This window comes from Aegilops tauschii, chromosome 7, assembly GCF_002575655.3.
Source record: "Aegilops tauschii subsp. strangulata cultivar AL8/78 chromosome 7, Aet v6.0, whole genome shotgun sequence".
NCBI classification, from domain to species: domain Eukaryota; kingdom Viridiplantae; phylum Streptophyta; class Magnoliopsida; order Poales; family Poaceae; genus Aegilops; species Aegilops tauschii.
Window position 1 is genome coordinate 113,238,867 of NC_053041.3, and position 18,765 is coordinate 113,257,631.

The 18,765-nt window shown below is 46.0% G+C and overlaps 1 protein-coding gene across 1 annotated transcript; it reads left to right on the forward strand.

Moving 5' to 3' along the window:
* Positions 1 to 3,011: 3,011 nt before the first annotated feature.
* On the forward strand, positions 3,012 to 3,962 carry LOC109755569 (protein TAPETUM DETERMINANT 1). Its single transcript, XM_020314463.4, has 2 exons — positions 3,012 to 3,195; positions 3,283 to 3,962. Exons 1-2 carry the CDS (start codon positions 3,135 to 3,137, stop codon positions 3,618 to 3,620), a joined length of 399 nt encoding a protein of 132 aa, XP_020170052.1. The 5' UTR covers positions 3,012 to 3,134; the 3' UTR covers positions 3,621 to 3,962.
* Positions 3,963 to 18,765: the final 14,803 nt, after the last annotated feature.

An 18,765-nucleotide genomic window follows, 5' to 3' on the forward strand; every position in this document is an offset into this window, starting at 1 on the left:
AAAAAGCGCTACTGCTAACGTAGCTATAGCGCTTTGTGAGAACAAGCGCTACTGCTATGCCTTTCTCCTCTATTTTTCTTTTTCTTTACATTTTCTTTTTTTATTTCTTCTTTTTCTATTTATTTCATTTTAATTTACTTTTCTATTTATTTTTCTACTTATTTTCTTTTTCTCAGCAGTAGCGCCCTACAGCAGGAACGCGCTACTACAAGGCTCTTAGCAATATCGTGCTTTCTTCAGACTCGTTACTACTATTCCTAGCCTATCGGTAACAGTGTGGGAATTATAGTAATAGCGCTTTTTCGCGCAGAAGCGCTACTGCTACAGCTATAGTTGTAGCACGCTTTCTTGACATGCGCTACTACTAAGTAGCAGCAGCGCCTTGTTTTGACCATCGCTACTGCTATACCTCTGTGTATAAGGTTTTCCCTAATAGTGCATCACCAAAACCAAGCCCTTACAAATTCAAAAGAAGATCAACAGGAACAAACCAAAAGCATCAACAATGCACACCTAAACTACCATCAACTACTGCATCAAAGTAGAAATGCAACCATGCCATCATCCGCTCGCTTCAAGCTTCATGTAACCTTGGCACGTTATATCTCCACCCCTGCGCTGATTTGTAAACTTCACTTGCTACTCGTTATAGAAGCTTTGAGTCCAGCTCCAGCTCCTTTTTGTTTTGCTCCTTTGTCTGCAAAATAGACCATGTCATGATCCAGTTTGTCATCATTTGAATCAAAGTCATAGGATCATCATACATTTTGTTCTAAAAAATAATTGCATTTCGACATTTCCATATTGCCCAAAACATAGCTGATAACCCAGTCATAACTAATTTCTGTTCTGCTTTCCTAAAAGTTTTAATCCACCTCACGAAACAACCTTCTACAGATATAGGAGTGGATTTCAGATCAAAAGTACATCTTAACAAGCTCCATAACAATGAAGCGTCCGGGCAAGAAAAGAACAGATGGTCTATGTGTTCATCTTTCCCACATAGCACACAATCTTAGACCCCTTCTAACCTTTTTTTAAATCAAAGAGCCTTTAGTTAATATGCTTCTTTTGTTTATTAGCCAAGAAAAACTTTAATTTTCGCAGGTGCCTTCACTTTCCACAAGAATTTTTGCGGATAATTGCAATTATTTGTAATCAATTTCCTATATAGGGACTGAACTAATTTTTTTTTGTCCCCAATAAGAGTCCATTCAACTTTGTCTCTACCCTCACCCATTTCAATTTCCTCACATCTGTCTTTGAGATTGTTCCAAAGTTGTAAAGTTTCCCATAGAGAGTTCTTCTAAACCTAAATCCCCCCAACCTTTTGAAATAGCCTCAGCCACATTATCTTATAATCAAAGCACAGATTATACAATCTAGGATAATCATCCATCAAAGCATGATCATCCACCCAAATATCTTCCCAGAATCTAGTACTAGTACCATCCCCTAGTTTTTTCCGAGCAAATTTATAGAAGATAACTTTAACTTTTAGTAAACTGGCCCAGAACTGGGAGTCTCCCCGTTTCTTTTTAACTTTGGATATGCAACCATCAGGTATGTATTTGTTAAACAAGACAGCTTGCCACAATCCTTCTTCACTCTCCAGCTTCCAGAACCACTTTGCAAGTAAAGCTTTGTTCATAATATCCAGATTAAGTATCCCCAGCCCCCCATAATCTTTAGGAAGACAACATACTTGTCATTTCACTTTTTTTGTCCTCATCTTCCTGCCAGACTAGTCTTTCCCTATAAAATCCTGCTTTCTTCCTCACACCAACTGGCAAGGGATAGAAGGACATCATAAACAAGGGCATATTAGTCAAGCAAGCCTATACCAGGGAAATTCTACCAGCTATAGATCCTAGTAGCTTGCCTTGCCAACAACTGCATCTTTTTTCAATTTTTTCTATCACCCTGCTCCAATGTTTGTTTTTGATTCTATTATCAGAAACAGGTAGACCCAATTATTTCATAGGTAAATCTCCCATTTTACATGTAAAAATTTCTTGGTATAGTTTCCTTTTTTCATTGGCTTTTCCAAAAAGAAGTTCACTTTCGTGAAAATTTTATTTTCATACCCGACATTTGTTCAAAGGCATAAAGAATGAACTTCAGATTTTTAGCACTTTCAATATCATCTTGTATCAAGAAAATAGTGTCACAGCATATTGTAACATATTAACTCCTTTTATTATAATTATTATTATTATCACCTAACACCCCTTTAATTAGATCATTCCCTCTAGCATTATTCAAAATTACAGCCAGAGCATCAGCTGCCAAATCAACAGCAGGGGGGAGGGGGGGGGGGGGGGCATTGCATCACCCTGTCTCAATCCTTTGAAAGTTTTAAAGTAAGGTCCAAACTCTCACCCCCACATGCCCCCCTCTCATAGTCTTGATTACCCAGTCACACCACTTATCAGGGAACCCTTTCAATTTCAGCATTTTAATTTCAAACGGCCACTTAATTTTGTCATATACTTTTTCAAAATCCATTTTAAAAATCAGAGCATCTTGTTTTTTTGGCATGAATAGCATTCAATGCTTCATGTAAGATCACAACCCCTTTCATAATATATCTCCCTTTTATAAATGCTGTCTGGGTCGAAGATATGAGTCGAGAAACACATTTACTTAGTCTATTCATGAGTATTTGGTAATGATTTTAAAGCTCACACTCAATAGGCAAATGGTCGAAATTGCTTGGCATCAGCAGTTTTACGGACCAAGGTGATTATCCCATAGTTTAGTGTACTTGTATGTACTGGCTTGTTACAACAGGTACCAAAGGACATCTCATTTATATTGCAACATAAGCAAAAGGTCAAAGCAGGTGAGAGCGGTGGATACAAATACGGTGCACGTTAGCTATTCCTTGTCCGCCATGCATTCCCGGAGCAGCCCACGTGGGATATCGGTCGTACGTGTCGTCACCCATCATACATGCATGCATGCACCTACTACCCGTTGGCTGTAGCTAAATCTAGAGCTTTGCTGCAAGCTCAAGCTCAAGCTCAAGCTCTAGCTCGCTCCTTGTCCGTTATAATCCACCGATCCACGAAGAAGATACAGACAACCTCGCAAGCCACCACGGCCATCTTTGCTGCAACCCGAGAGTCTTCATGGCGAGCCAAGCTTTCGTGTTCCTCGCGCTGCTGCTGCTCCTCTGCAGCGCCACCCAAGGTAACAACGGTTTACACGAAGCATGTTCTTGGTATGGCAAGCTATAGCTTGGTGTGTGGTGTGACAACGATATGTGCGTGGATACAGGCGACGAGCTGGGAGCAGATGCGGCTGGCCGGGCGCCGTGCCGGGCGGCGGACCTGGTGGTGAGGCAGTCTGCGACGGGGCGGGTCGTGGAGGGGAAGCCGGAGTACGCGGTGGAGGTGACCAACCGCTGCCGGTGCGCGCAGTCCAGGGTGCTGCTCCGCTGCTACGGCCTCAGCAGCGTCGAGGCCGTGGACCCACGGGCGATCCGGCCGGTCAACGGCGAGCGCTGCCTGCTCAGGGGCGGCCGGCAGATCCAGAGCGGCGCACCCGTGCGGTTCAAGTACGCCTGGATGACGCCGTTCGACTTCCCTCTGGTCAGCTCGCAGGCCCACTGCTAGGTACTACTAGCTGCGTGTGCGTGTGCCTAGATCAGCTTATGGTGCTCATGTAAGAGACATTTTACAGTGCACAAGTGCAGTAGTGCGATTGCGCGCTCCGCCGCGCGCGATGCTATCCCGTTTGATATTAGCTAGGCTGATTTGATGCGGTTTCTCTCTATTGTAAGAGGAATGCGAGTGTTAGTTACATCCTTTGTAAAGAAATATAAAAGCGTTCAGATCACTTTAATGATCTAGACACGCTTATATTTCTTTACGGTGGGAGTACAAATTATTACAGCAAAAACTTTCGCAAATGAATTAACTACCTGAGGTTAAACGACGAAAGGGACTGCCTATATATGGATCAGTTGCATTCACTGGTGCCCTGTTCTCCTTCTTCCTCCTCCCGCCCTCCAACCAAGGCATAACGGCTTGCCACCACCACCCGCTGCCTTGCCTCGCTGCCACGCCCCTGCCCTAGCCGCCTCCTCCACCATGATGCCATCTTCCCAGCTATCGCTCAACCGGTCAACCCTCTTCCTCTCCTTCGCCGAGGACGCCTCAGCCAAACACGGTGTCTTCATCTCATGCTTGGAGCTTGGCGTCCAGTTGTCTACGCATGCACCTATGGTAGAATTGACTAAAATCTGAAAGGTTTCAGGCGACTGAGCATTAGAAAAATTAAAGAATCACATATAAATAAACAACATTTGTATTCGTGTCAAATCGATCTATCCGATCCAATCTCCTCCAGCATGAAGGAGATGTTGAGAACAAAATAAAAAGGAAAAATTAAGGATTGCAATAGCCAACCACCGTTCGATAGCCAGGATGGCATTTGCGAATGGCATGGCTGGCAGTTTTAGTGTTTGGGGAATGGCATTTTTGATAAAAGCATGGCATTTTGTTTATTTTGGTGCACTTTTATCCAAAACGGTCACCGTCAGATCTGAGTAAATAGCATAAAACTACCACTTTTCGTCCTATTGTTCCAAAAAACTACCATAAATTTGTTTGTGACTGATAACTACCAGAATCGGCGTTGGCTGTTTCAAAAAACCCAAAACACCTGTTGCTAAGAAATTAAACCGGTTTATGACAGGGCGGGCCCGCACCTAAACGAACCGTCTATTTGACCGTTTGTTTGACTGTTAGATGACATGCGGGCCTCACATGTCAGTGTCTCATCTCTATCCCCCCTCCACTCTGTCTCCCTTCTTCTCCTCCTCTCTACAGAGCACTGTTACAGAGGAGGGAGCAGGGGAAGACACCGGCGACGGGCTGACCGGCTCCGGTCACCTTAGGGCGCGGCGAGGGACCCAGCGGGCTCCGGGCGGAGCGTCGCCTCCATTCAGGCGAGGGGCACTCGCCGGGGACGCGCAGGCCTGTCGCGGCTCGTGTCAACAGAAGGCAGAGGCGGGCGGCGGCCTTTGGCGCAGACGAGGCAGCACGGCCACTCCGGCGGCACTAGGAGTGGATGGGGAGGTGCGCCGGGCTCCGGTGGGTCTTCTGGTGGTGGAATGAGGAGGGGAGGGCACGGCGCTCCTATCGCCAGCGAGCAGCGCCTGCAGCGGCCGCTCCATGCCTACCTCGCCTGCGGCCGCCGCCACCCCTGCCTCGCCTACTCCCGCCGCCACCCCTGCCCGGACGACGCCATTGTCGGCCTCCTCGAGCTCGCCGCGGACGGCCTGCGTCGCTGCTGGAGCGCGCGCCCCCTGCCGTCGTGGGCGAGGCCGGCCTCTGCTACGGCCGTCGTCGGGCGCGGGATGTGGCACGGGGCGGCGGCGTGGCCAGGACCTGCCCGTCGAGCTGCTCCAGCACCGGCGCCGCCATGGACAGGCCCGTCGAGCTGCTCCCAGGGGACCCGATTGCTTTTTTTAAAATTTATAGGGACCCGATTGCTTTTTAGAAAAACTTACAGGGGCTATTCTGTAAAAACAATTGGGCCCCACATGTCAGCTAACGGTCAAAGGAACGGTCATACAAACGGTTCGTTTAGGTGCGGGCCCGACTTGTCATAAACCGGTTTAATTTCTTAGCCACGGGCGTTTTAGGTTTTTTGAAACAGCCGACGCCGGTTTCGGTAGTTATCAGTCACAAACAAAAATGTGGTAGTTTTTTGGAACAATAGAACGAAAAGTGGTAGTTTTATGCTATTTACTCGTCAGATCTTGACCATATGGCTATGAGAGGGTTCGCTGGGGTTTTCCTCCCGGGAAACGGTTGCCAGATAACATTAGGGAAAATTAAAAGGAGGAGTTGAACTCAAGATATCTTCTTTCCCAACTTAAGTCACAACCCATTATTACTATCTGTCCATTCGCAGAAACAACTAGTACTATATATGTCGTCATCTATCTAATGTTTGATAGACAAATTATATTATAAAACACAATACAAATTATTGATGTGCAAAAATAAGTGGGCATTCAGCTGGAGTAGTGGTATTGGAGTCTCTCTTCATGATCTAGTCCTGATGGCCTCACGTCTATATAAGTTCACAGGAGCTCATCCTCGAGACCACATACCATTCAACACATCCATCAACACCACGTGGTAACATATGATTTTGGGAGATTTTACAGAGACCTACTTGCTCAAGACTAGGAAAGAAACCAAGGGAGAATAAGTCATACGTAACGATAGTCTTCACTAATCTACGAGCAGATGAAGTTAATTTAGTAATGTCAATGAGGCAAATAAAGCACTGTCATGTGCAAGCAGCAAGGATAGGATGGGGAGGCGGCATTGGGCAAAATGTGCACCAGAAAACAACACTCAAGAATGTGACTCCTGCATCGCCAGTGGATTACATGGGATGAGCTTTTCTAGGCTGCGCCAAGTTTCATGTGCTCTGGAGACGTGTGTGGCTCGGCTGCAAGGATAGTACACCACATCGTGTTGCCCAGACCTGCAAAGCATCAAGCTACTAAGAAGATTTAACTAATGTGGGCAACACGATAACATGTGTGGGTGCTAGTTGTTGCGGTGACCGCCGAGTGCGAATCCAATCGTTCGTGCGGGCCAATCGAATGGCGCACCTCACCTGGTGGATGTCTACCATCCCCTCAATTGACCGATCACAAAAAACATCATGGATAACTGCAGTATACCACTCTGTGGGAACCAGCGCGGCTGTGAGAACTAGGCGATTGGCTGCCAGACAAAGGAATGCGATGGGCCAAGACGCGAACACTCACACAACATTGTGATTTTGTGCTGGTGTTGAGTTGCTGATGGAATCAAGAGGTAGCACATCCTAAATACAATCCCGATCTTTAAAATTGAAGGCGTTTCAGATCATTTAGACTGAAAAGTGGCAATAACAAATTATGAGCGCCTGATTGGGATTTATACATGTGATTATCTAGATTCTTGAAATAGACTTTCGTCCCGCTTTATAAATAAAGCAACGGTCCATACAACCCAAATCCGAACATCACCAGACAATGACGGTTGGAGCCACAACACAATCAACCCCAAAAACACATAAGATAAATAAGAAAAAAAGCCACCTAGTGGCGGGCGCCAGTTGGTACTAGGATGATGATAAGCGGCGCGCCGAAGTCTGGAGCGCATCCACCATGAGGCCTATCCGGTCGCGATCACGCTGCCTCGAGAGCGGATGCCAGAGCTGCAAAAAGGCAAGGAATTTGAAGAAGGAGTCGGACGCCTTCCTCGGAAAGACCTTCTCAATCACCATCTTATTACGCGTTGTCCAAAGAGTCCAGGACATCGTCGCAAAAATAAGCAAAAAAGACGGCGATGTCTTGACTGTTGTAGAGCTCTATGTTGGAGCAAGTTGGCGAGATTTAGGGCCTCCCAGTCGGGCCCCACTGCCTCGCGGACGTACATGCACAACACCCTCGCTGCCGTACAGGAGAAACGGATATGAGTCCCGGTCTCCGGTATAGCACAGAGGGGGCAAGTGATTATCTAGATTGCTAGATTTGACGAGCTATTATTTCTCAACATACTTTTGACCATCAATGGTATTATTTTCACCACGTTAAATTTTTAATCTGTAAGTCCTCCATCACTAGTTTAAGGCATTATTTTCATATTGTCATATGCAATGCATACAACCTACGTAGAAAGTAGGGACTGTGACAAATTCCGAATAGGTGACGATGGATTCTCGGGGGATGAGGGTCTCCAAGTAGCATGGATGCATGTGCAGGCTAACTTACAACGACGGGAAACGAGCACCAAGTAGTTGAGATTTTGTTGGTATTTCAGTCATAAATACACAACTTTAACTTTAGCATATATACTCTCTCTGTTCCTAATATACTCTCTGCGCCGCGTACGCACGTGCACACACACATATATAGAAAATTGGTGCCATACTCTTAGGAGTATGTACTCCATGCTCTCTATCACCCGTTCCTCTAAATCGGAGCACACCGTTCTCCAAACCGGTGTTACTAAAAAGGTTCGGGCAAGCTTTATATATAATGCAATGACCATACAACTTAAGGCATGCAACCTGACACCACATAGACATGATACATCATTGCTAAGAACAACCACACCACCCCAACCACTCCAAGCTAACAAAATCATGTAATTAGAGTCCCGCTTGAAGTTATCGGAGTACTCCATCCTGAAGAAGAAGCCACGAAGAGATGGAGCTATGCCCAATGAGCCGTGGACTCCAAGACCATGCCTTTAGGAAGGAACCGACACTCGAGCACCACCACCGCCAGATTCAAAAGGATCAAGGTTTTCACCCAGAGCAAACGAAAAAAGTAGAGAACCGCAATGACGCCTCATGAAGGGGAAGATACGCATGCTGCCACCGTCGGCATGGACAAATCCAGGCAGGAATCACTCCTCGGCCTGATCTCCACCTCAGAAACCACCCTCGCCCATTGAGCACTGACTGCCATGCCGCCCGCATGGCCATGGCCGCCAGCCCAAACTAGAGCCACGAGCCTCGTCCAAGATCATCACGGCTCCCACCACTAGGACCCCCACCCTGACATCTAAGACCACCCCACCAACGCCACCACGGAAGGCAGACGAGAACGACCGATGAAGGGTAGAATGCCTCTCCTTCCTACCTCAAAACAAGCCCATGGTTGTGCCCAGGCCTAGCTACCCTGAACCGAGCAGAGGTAGGTCAGCAGCCAGCAGCCGCGCCAAAGCCAGCCCACCGCCATGGGGTACCAGGGCTGCCGATAGGACCCATATGGATCCTCCAGACCTCCGCATCAGCAAAGTGTAGGATCGAAAGTATGTCTAGAGGGGGGGGGGGTGATTAGACTACTTGACCAAATAAAAATCTAGCCTTTTCCCAATTTTAGTTCTTGGCAGATTTTAGCAACTTAGCACAAGTCAAGCAATCAACCTACACATGCAATTCTAAGAGTATAGCAGCGGAATGTAAAACAATTGCATATGAAGGTAAATGGAGGAGTTTGAGGGAGCAAACGCAATGTTGACACGGAGATTTTTTATCCGTGGTTCCGATAGGTGGTGCTATCGTACATCCACGTTGATGGAGACTTCAACTCACGAAGGGTAACGGTTGCGCGAGTCCACGGAGGGCTCCACCCACGAAGGGTCCACGAAGAAGAAACCTTGTCTATCCCACCATGGCCATCGCCCACGAAGGACTTGCCTCACTAGGGTAGATCTTCACGAAGTAGGCGATCTCCTTGCCCTTACAAACTCCTTGGTTCAACTCCACAATCTTGACGGAGGCTCCCAAGTGACACCTAGCCAATCTAGGAGACACCACTCTCCAAGAAGTAACAAATGGTGTGTTGATGATGAACTCCTTGCTCTTGTGCTTCTAATGATAGTCTCCCCAACACTCAACTCTCTCTCATAGGATTGGATTTGGTGGAAAGAAGATTTGAGTGGAAAGCAACTTGGGGAAGGCTAGAGATCAAGATTTATGAGGTTGGAATGGAATATCCTGACCTCAACACAAGTGTAGGTGGTTCTCACTCAGAAAATATGTGTTGGAAGTGTAGGCATGTTCTGATGGCTCTCTCCATGAATGAAGAGTGGGTGGAGGGGTATATATAGCCTCCACACAACTTGGCGGACAAGTTAGCAGCCGCAGTACAGCAGGTCAGCAGACTGCAGCAGCGCATCAGGGGGCGCTGGAACGCGGGAGGGGCGGTGGGGGCTGGAACGAAGACTGGAAGTGGGGGGGGGGGGGTGCTGCCGGACGGAGCCTCCGGTGGCCGCGGCAGGCAGTGGCGGTGCGCCGGTGGCGGCGGGCGGCAACGGCCTAGGGTTCGTCAGGTGGGAGAGGGCGTTTGCGTGACTGCGTGCGACGGTGCGAGTGCGAGCCTGGGCCAGTCGGCCTGGGCTGCCGGGGCTTCGAACTGGCTGCGCCCCAGGCCGAATTTTGTTTTTATCTTAATATAGGCCGACAAATTTTCCCACGCCCCAGGCAATGGCCTGGGCTGCCTGGGGCCCAAATCCACCCATGGTTGATTATATCTTTTCATTGAAGTGGTCATGTTATAGGCAAATTCCTCAATAGTGTTTGCTCATGTTATATGCAACATTGAAGTGGTTCGATTGTGCCCAAGTGGCCTTTTGTTGTTTCCAGGGAATGAAGCCGAGTGGCCTATGTTTTGCCGGAATGTTGATTCATTTCCGTTCCGGAAAATTTCAGGTGCTCGATTTGTTCACTTTTTAGCAAAGGTCATGCCGAAATTTTCCGTGAATTTCGGCATGACTTGTGCTATAAACTAGGACATATCGAGTGCCCGGGATTTGCCGCAAGGAATGAATCAACGTTCCCTGCAAAACATAGGCCTTTTTATGTCATTATTCATTTTATTAGGTCTAGAATTAATTGACTAGATTTAATCATAGGAAACATGGCTAGCAACGATGAAGGACAGAGTTCTGGTGATTGCAACGTCTACGAGGCGGCAGACGCTTATTTGAACCTTCTCGACGAGCAACGGTTGTTGCAGGGCCCACCTGTCACATCCTAGACTGAGACCGACATCGAGACCGGCACCGAGACTGGCGCTGAGACCCATACCGACACTGAGACCGGCACCGAGACTGGCGAAGCCGGTATAGAACCGAAACCGAAGAGGCAATGGCGCCCAAAGCAGCTCATCACTAATAGATAGGGATGGCAATGGGTACCCATTACCCGCGTACCCGGCGGGTAAAAACCCTATTAGGGCAAGGGTATGGGTCAAAAACATACCCATGGGTACATAAATAGGAAATTTTAAAACCCATCGGGTATAGTGGGTATGGGTATGGTTTAGTATAACCCATACCCATGCACCCATGTACCCGCATATAATCTGATAAACAGGCAATAAATATTATTTATCCACATATTAAACATATTATATTATGTACATAAATCCCGTAGCTAGCCCACGAACGAAGCCACGAGCCCACATCCGCAATCCCATACGTGATACATATCTAGGTGATTGATGTCCATAAGTGCCTCGTTCCTTATATGGCTACATTTCTGCGTGATTAACGTCTAGGATTACCTCACAGGCTCGTAGCAGCCAGCTACCTTAATGTGTTGGTGTGTACAAATAATTGTTGTTGTTTACAAATATAAGTGTTGTTGTTCATGAGAATGTGTTGTTGTCATAATGTGTCGTTGTTTATAAATTATTATTATAAGTTATTGTTTATGACTATGTAATGCTCAAATAGATGTGTTGCAAATATGCGTAATTTTACCCATGGGTACCCATTTACCCTGATAGGTGACGGGTATGGGAAAAAATTGTACCCATCAATGGGTATGGGTACGAGTAATGGGTAAGGTTTGGGGCGACGGGTAAGGGTATGGGGATCCTCCCACTAGTAGAAATGGTCCATTAGCACCGGTTCCATAGGGTCTTTAGTCCCGGTTCTGGAACAGGGACAAAAGGGTCAGGACTAAGGCCCGAACCCTTTAGTCCCGGTTCGCTTATGAACCGGGATAGAAGGGGCTCCACGTGGCCACTGCGGGGCGCCCAGGCAGGAGCACCTTTAGTCCCGGTTGGTAACACCAACCGGGACCAAAAGGCATCCATGCGTCAGCAGCTGGCAGGAGCTGAGGTTTTTGTTTTTTTTAAGGGGTGGGTTTTGGGGGGTTGATTTAGGATGTTAGCTAGCTAATAGAGAGAAGCGTCCTCTCTTATCTCCGTGCTTGGTCGACGCTAACTACTATACGTATAGAGAGAACTCGACATGCTAGCTAGTAAGCAAATGAAGGAACCATTAATTACAAGATCATCATGAACATATACAAAGAGGAGTGACCTCTCTTTCTCTGAGAGATTGCTCGAACAACAAGTTTTCGTATATCTATCCGACGCTACTAGGTACATATATACAATATAAGATCTCTTACAATCCCTAACATCTCATGTCTATCTCAATTTCCACATGGTAGTCTCTGGCTTTATTGATGACGTGGTCCAGAAAGAATCCCGCCAATTCCTCTTGAATTGTGTTTATGCGAACATGTGGTAGGAGTTCATCCTGCATCTGGCAGCCAAATTTGAAGAAGGGGGTCAATACATGTATATGAATGAAACTCAACACAAATGATGGTAATAAAATAAAATTGTGAATATTGTTTCTTACGCACATCATATTGTTTTTTAGAGTAGCCCCGCTTATTAGAGAGTCAAGTTCTACCTCTGGTTCCGGGTTACCCACATCGTCATGAGGTAGTGGATCGGAGGATGCAGTGGTCCTTCTCTTGGCAGGTTTTTTAACAACCTTGGTCTTTGGACGAACCGGCTTGACCGGTTTATCTTGCGGCTTCGCCGGTTTGTCTTGGGATGGTTTCTTGTTCCAGAACGGATCATCACCCTGTTAGAAAATAATCACACTTTCAGAGAATATTTGGACAGAAGCAACTTCAGATAAAAAGATTATATGATTCTTACAGCTGGCGGTTTGTTGAAGGTGCAGAAAGGGAGTAGTCCGGTTTGGGCACAGACAGCCTCCGGTTCGTTTAGTATCTTCTTTACAGCTTCAGTGACTTCTGCATCTGTAAGCTGAATGTCAATGTGCCGCTGAGCATCCTTCAAACTCCCCGTGTACTCACACATCAAACCGGGGCGCCGGCTTAAGGGCAGAATACTCCAGCTTATCCAACAACGAGCAAGATCAACTCCTGTTAAACCGTTCGCCATGAAGGCTCTAAGCTTTGATAATTGGGGAGCATAGTTGGCCCTTTCTCTTGCTGTCAACCTCTGAGGAAAAGGATGTGTGTTGCTAAGACGTTTAGGGTGGTAACCCGGCAAAGGATTTTCATCACATGGAGATGTATCAATGCAGTAAAACCAAGTCTGGTTCCACTCTTTGGGGTGACTGTGGAGTTTGGGGTGAGGGAAGGTGACTTCCTTCCTTTTCTGAACCGCCATTCCGCCCAGCTCCGTATTGGGTCCGTCTGAGAACTCTGTGCGACGGTTTAAGTGAAAGAAATCCCTAAACAGTTCGACTGAAGGTTCCTCTTGCAGATAAACCTCACAAAAGACTTGGAAGTGGCAGATGTTGGTCATAGAATTGGGACCAATGTCTTGAGGGTGCAGCTGAAAATTGGCCAGTACATCCCGGAATTTTTTTGAACCGGGAGGGCTAAAACCTCGTCCGAGATGATCAGCAAACACGACTACCTCTCCGTCCTTGGGTGTAGGAGGACTTTCCGGGCCAGGGACCCTCCAGTGGATGACATCTTTCTTGGCTAAAGCGCCCGTTTTAACAAGATTGTTTAATTGTTCCTCGGTTACTCGAGAAGGAGCCCAATTGCATTCATACACTTGCTTGGCCATGGCAATGGAAATCTGAAACATGATTATTGCCGGTTTAAGATTTACAGTGGACAACTATATAGCAGTATAAGGATACAAGCATATTGATAAACCGGAATTGGTTATTCGTAAACCGGAGTCTGACAATGTAAACAGTACAATGATGAAAGCATTGGCGGTTCAACAGGGGACTAATGGTATCTACTGGGTCATCATTTTGTATGTGAAGTTAAACCGCCCAATCTGGTATTAAAGATGTATAAGTGAAGGGAAAAACAGGTTTCACAAGTTGGCATCGTAATTTTGGATCTACCGCATGTCAGAAAATGAAAATATATTCAGACCTAAATATTGGTACCGAAGCAGTTGATGAAGGTTCAAATGGGATTTTCTACTTAAACGAGATGAGTTGGATATCAAATAGGTGCTAAAACTACTACCGCGCGAAATCTATGTGGTTTTTGGATCTAATCCATGGATATAAGTAAGGATAAAGAAGGGCGGCGAAGAACACCGACGAACGACAGAAACCCTAAGTGCAGATCTATGGTAAGAGAAAGGGGAGACTTACGGAGGCTGTCGAGCAGCGGTGACGCGCGGAGGAGCTCTGGTACATTCAGGTCGATGTAGCGGCCAAGGTTGGTGCAGCAGTCGAAAGTTGACGGCAGCGGCTGAGGTCGAAGGCTCGGGCGTCGCGAGGATGACGATGACGCGAAGAGGCACGAGAGGGAAAATGGAAAGACCCCCTGGCCCTATTTATAAGGGAGATAACCGATAGGCGCGAAAATCGAGGAGCCGAATTTTTGGATACGAGCCGGAGCTGTCGCCTCGATTGTCGGAGACTCATTAATGAAGGTGGATTATACACAGTTTTAAATAGCAGGTGACGTCACGGCGGTTTACCATGATCCTAGAAGATGATGTCACAACGGTTTACAAGATTATGTGAAGATGTTGAAGAAGCAAATTTCTTAAGTATTGAGGATTGACATGAACCAGTTCAAATCAATCTGGGGCCTAATGTTGGGGATATTACCAATGGGCGTAAACCGGCCAGGAGTGGCCGGGTTAACCCCATAAGTAGTTCATCTGTATCTGAAGCCTATGAAGACAGACGGTGACGCTTCATGAAGGCCCAGGGCCCAAAGCCGGTTTAAGGCCTGTAGACACAAACCGGCATTGATATGTAAACTTGTGTTGTGAGATAGAAGTAGCAGAGACCGAGCCGGACACGATTATGAGCCGGCCTCGGAGTCTGTAAACCGACGGGCATCAACCCATGTATATAAGGGGACGACCCGGCGGCGGTTCAAGAAGAACGGACAACAACTCGAGACTCAGGCAAAGCGTATTCGCTCCCTGGTCATCGAAACCCCATCAATTCCATCACAACTAGACGTAGGCTTTTACCTTCATCGTAAGGGGCCAAACTAGTATAAAACTCTCTTGCGTCCCTTGTCCGCTTTAACCCCTTTAAGCTAACCCGTAGCGATGGCTCCACGACTAAGTCCTTTCTCTAGGACATCTGCCGTGACAAAACCACTACACAAAGTACAGGAGTTTTGCAAAAAGATGACTTAAAAAATTATTTTTAGTTCTTCACAGAAAGCATTTCGGATCTACCGATTTGTAAACTCGGTGATACGGAAGCAGCTTTTGGAACCTAAACTAGTGAACTCGGTCTGACCGAGTCACAGTTTGGTGGTACCGAGACTGCTAGGGTTTCACAGAGAATCGAACTCGATCACACCGATTCGCAATTTTCGGTCAGACCGAAAATGCATGTGCTCTGGCCTAAGCCAAATCGGTGAGACCGATTTCTACAGCTCGGTCGGTCCGAGATGAATTCGGCGGAGACCTAACCCTAAATTTTCAAACCAAAACAAATCTACGGGATGTTTTCGCTGGACAGGATGATTTCAATTGTGCCAAGAATCATGGCAAAGCAATGTGCTAAGAATCAGAGTTATGGATTAGCAGAAAGTTCAAGTTCATACCCTAGTTCGGTGGCGAACTTGCTACGGCGGCAACAGCGGGGCAGATTGCCATTGACGGCGGCGGAGACCAGCGGCGGGAGGTCGCTGGCGACGAGAGGACATCCGGAGACCCGAAGAGGCAGAGCAGGTTACGCGCGGGCGAGGTGGTTCGGAAAATTTCCAAAATTTGGCCCGTCGGTATATATAACCTGACACTGTCGGTGTGACCGAGTGGAACGACTCGGTGGCACCGAGATGCAAAACTGCAAGCAGTTACTGCAACTCGGTGTGACAGAAAGGTTCTAATCGGTTGCATCGAGATTGAAAACCCTAGATCAACTTAGTAATCTCGGTGGGACCGAAAAGGATGAATCGGTCAGACCGAGATGCACAAAGAGGTTTTGGAGGTTTAAGTCTATGACGAATCGGGAACTCCGAGTGCTCCTCACACAGAATGGTTCGAATCTGACTTGATCAAACTTTGTGATGTAGCATGAATAGAGTTTGAGACGAGAAAAGCATATATAGCTAGAGGAAGTTCTTAGGCATTCTTGTCCATCCATTTGGCAAAAGAGAAAAAGCCAAACAATCAAAGCAACAAATGGATGTCCTCGAATGAGTAAAATATGCAACCAACATGCTCACTCAATAAAATGGCAAATGAAATATGTGACAAAGCATGCACAATCACTCTAGCATCTATCAAACAATTTGGCGATGACTAGGTCATCTATATATATGAGTATATTGACTTAGGAGTCAAATGAGAACATTTGATCATAGGTCATACTCATCGTTTAAGCACAAGTGGGGTTACCACTTTTACATAAAGCATTGTTGTGTTCACACCATTAGAGTTGCTTTAACTCAGTTGATTAGAGTAAAGCTCCCCCTAGATGTGATATCCCCCCTAAGAGGGATGAACTAACCTTGGGTTTTGTCGATGATGACTTCATGTAGGTGTTGAAGATGTGGACGCTCAATGTTGATGTAGATCATTTGGAGCAATCCTTTGGAGTGAGTTGCACTTTCAATACCTACACGGTTTAGTCCCACAAGGAACAAACAAGGATATCCATAGACATAGAGTGATGCATACACAAGATGATGTTCATGAAAGCATTAGGTTACCTTGTCCCTTGTCTTACCAACAAGAGGGTTTGTGACTCCTTGAACTAGTGCAAGATATGGAAGTTGTTTGCACTTGTCCTTGCCAAAACGATAAGAGTGAAGTATGTTGGCGGAGTCACCCTCAAGAACTCTCTAGTTCTTCCTTTTCGGGATCCACACCATCTTGATGGGAATCCTTGGAGTCATAGTCGTACTTGATGAGGTAGAACTTGATGTAGTCTTGGGAACCCACTTGACCAAGGCCTTAGGTGCTTCTTCAAATGCATCAATTTCCTCTTGAAGCTTGTCCTTGCCTTTTTGCTTGTGGTCTTGTGGTGGAAGATCATCTTGAGCTTGTGTCCCTTTGAAAGAAGTAGGATCATACTTCTCTTGTTGAGGAACAAACATCGTCTTGGGGTATTGATCTTCTTCCCACTCAACTCCATTGGCATTGAACTTTCGTTCAAAACCAACACCTTGATTCTTCCGGTGTCTTCCTTGCTTGCGTACAATTTCCTCAAATTGCTTACTTCCGGCAAGGCTCTTGTAAACACCTTTCTCTATAATTCCCTTCAATAAGCTATTTTCTTGCTCAAGTGTAACTTGGCTAAGAGAATCATTAGTGGAATCAAGAGAACTACTAGAAGCAAAAACATTGGATTTAGCATGATTGTTGTTACTACTAGATGAAGCATCTTTCTTGTTCTTGTTGCTAGATTTAACTTGTGGCATGTAAGTAGACAAGAGTAAACGCTTGGCAATGTAAGAAGAACTTTTCTTGCGAAGATCATCATTGATTGCCTTTAAAAACTCATGCTCTTGCTCAAGGTTGAGCTTTTCAAAGCGTAGCTTATCATGAGTCTTTAAAAGTTCTCGATGATCTTCCAAGGTAGTTTCATGAACTAACTTAAGAGTGTTTAGTTCTTTAGTTAGACGCTCAATCTCCTTCTTATCATCGTCATTCGTTTTAGCATGATTAATTGACGTTTCATCATAGTCTTCATCACTAGAGTTGTCAACAAGTAAATCATCACCACCTAGCAAATCATCTTCATCACTATTGAAATCAGCATACTCGGGATGTGTTACCTTTGGACCTTTGGCCATGAAGCATCTTCCAATTCCTTCATTTGGTGAATCAAATATGTCATAGGAGTTGGTTGACACAAGTGCTAGACCGGCAACACCTTCATCTTGAGTGTATTCGGAGTCGGAGTGATAACTTCTTTCGGAGTGGTTGTCGGAGTCGGAGCCGGATACCCATTCACCAACATGAGCTTGATGTCTTCTTTTTGTGTAGCTCCTTGATGACTTTTCCTTTCTTTCCGAGTCCTTGCTTCTCCGAGAGGGTTTTCGTTCATAACGATCATCTCTACTCCTCCTTTCTCTTGGTGGTGATTCTTCTCTTCTACTTCTTCTTTTGAGAGAATTTTCTCTTCTTTTGTAGAGGGCCGTACACTCATTGGAGTAGTGTCCGGGTCTTCCACAATTGTAGCAATTACGCTCACGACTAGAAGATCTTTTGTCATTGTAGGACCTTGACTTGGAACTTCTTTCTTTGCTTCTGCTCTTGTAGAACTTGTTGAAGTTCTTTACCATTAGGCTCAATTCTTCATTGAAGGTTTGCTTCTCACTTGATGATGTGGGAGCATCACACGAGGCTTTGTAAGCACCACCTGGATCTTCTTTATGATGAATTTGTCGGTCATCTCTTCACTTCCTAAGCCAACAATCTCATTTGTGATGAGAGCAAGCCTAGAGTACATTTCAGCGACACCTTCACCATCCTTCATTTTGAACTTGTCAATTTGACTTTGAAGCACATCCAATTTGGATTCCTTGACGGAGTCGGTACCTTCGTGCATGTCAATCAAAGTATCCCAAATTTCCTTTGCATTCTCAAGACGGCTGATTTTGTTGAATTCTTCGGGGCACAATCCATTGAAGAGAATATCACAAGCTTGAGCATTGTATTGTAGCATCTTCAACTCTTCCGCGGTAGCTTCACGGTTAGGTTCTTTCCCATCGAAGAATTCACCTTCCAAGCCAATACACACAATAGCCCAAACGGCGGGGTTATGTCCAAGAATATGCATTTTCATCTTATGCTTCCAACTAGCAAAATTTGTACCATCAAAGTAAGGACCTCTGCGGTGGTAATTTCCCTCACTAGACGCCATACTCTCCTAGGTTGTGAAACCAAGGCTATGACCACCAAAAGCTATGGGAATCAAAGAAAATGGAGACCAAAGCTCTGATACCACTTGTAGGATCGAAAGTATGTCTAGAGGGGGGTGATTAGACTACTTGACC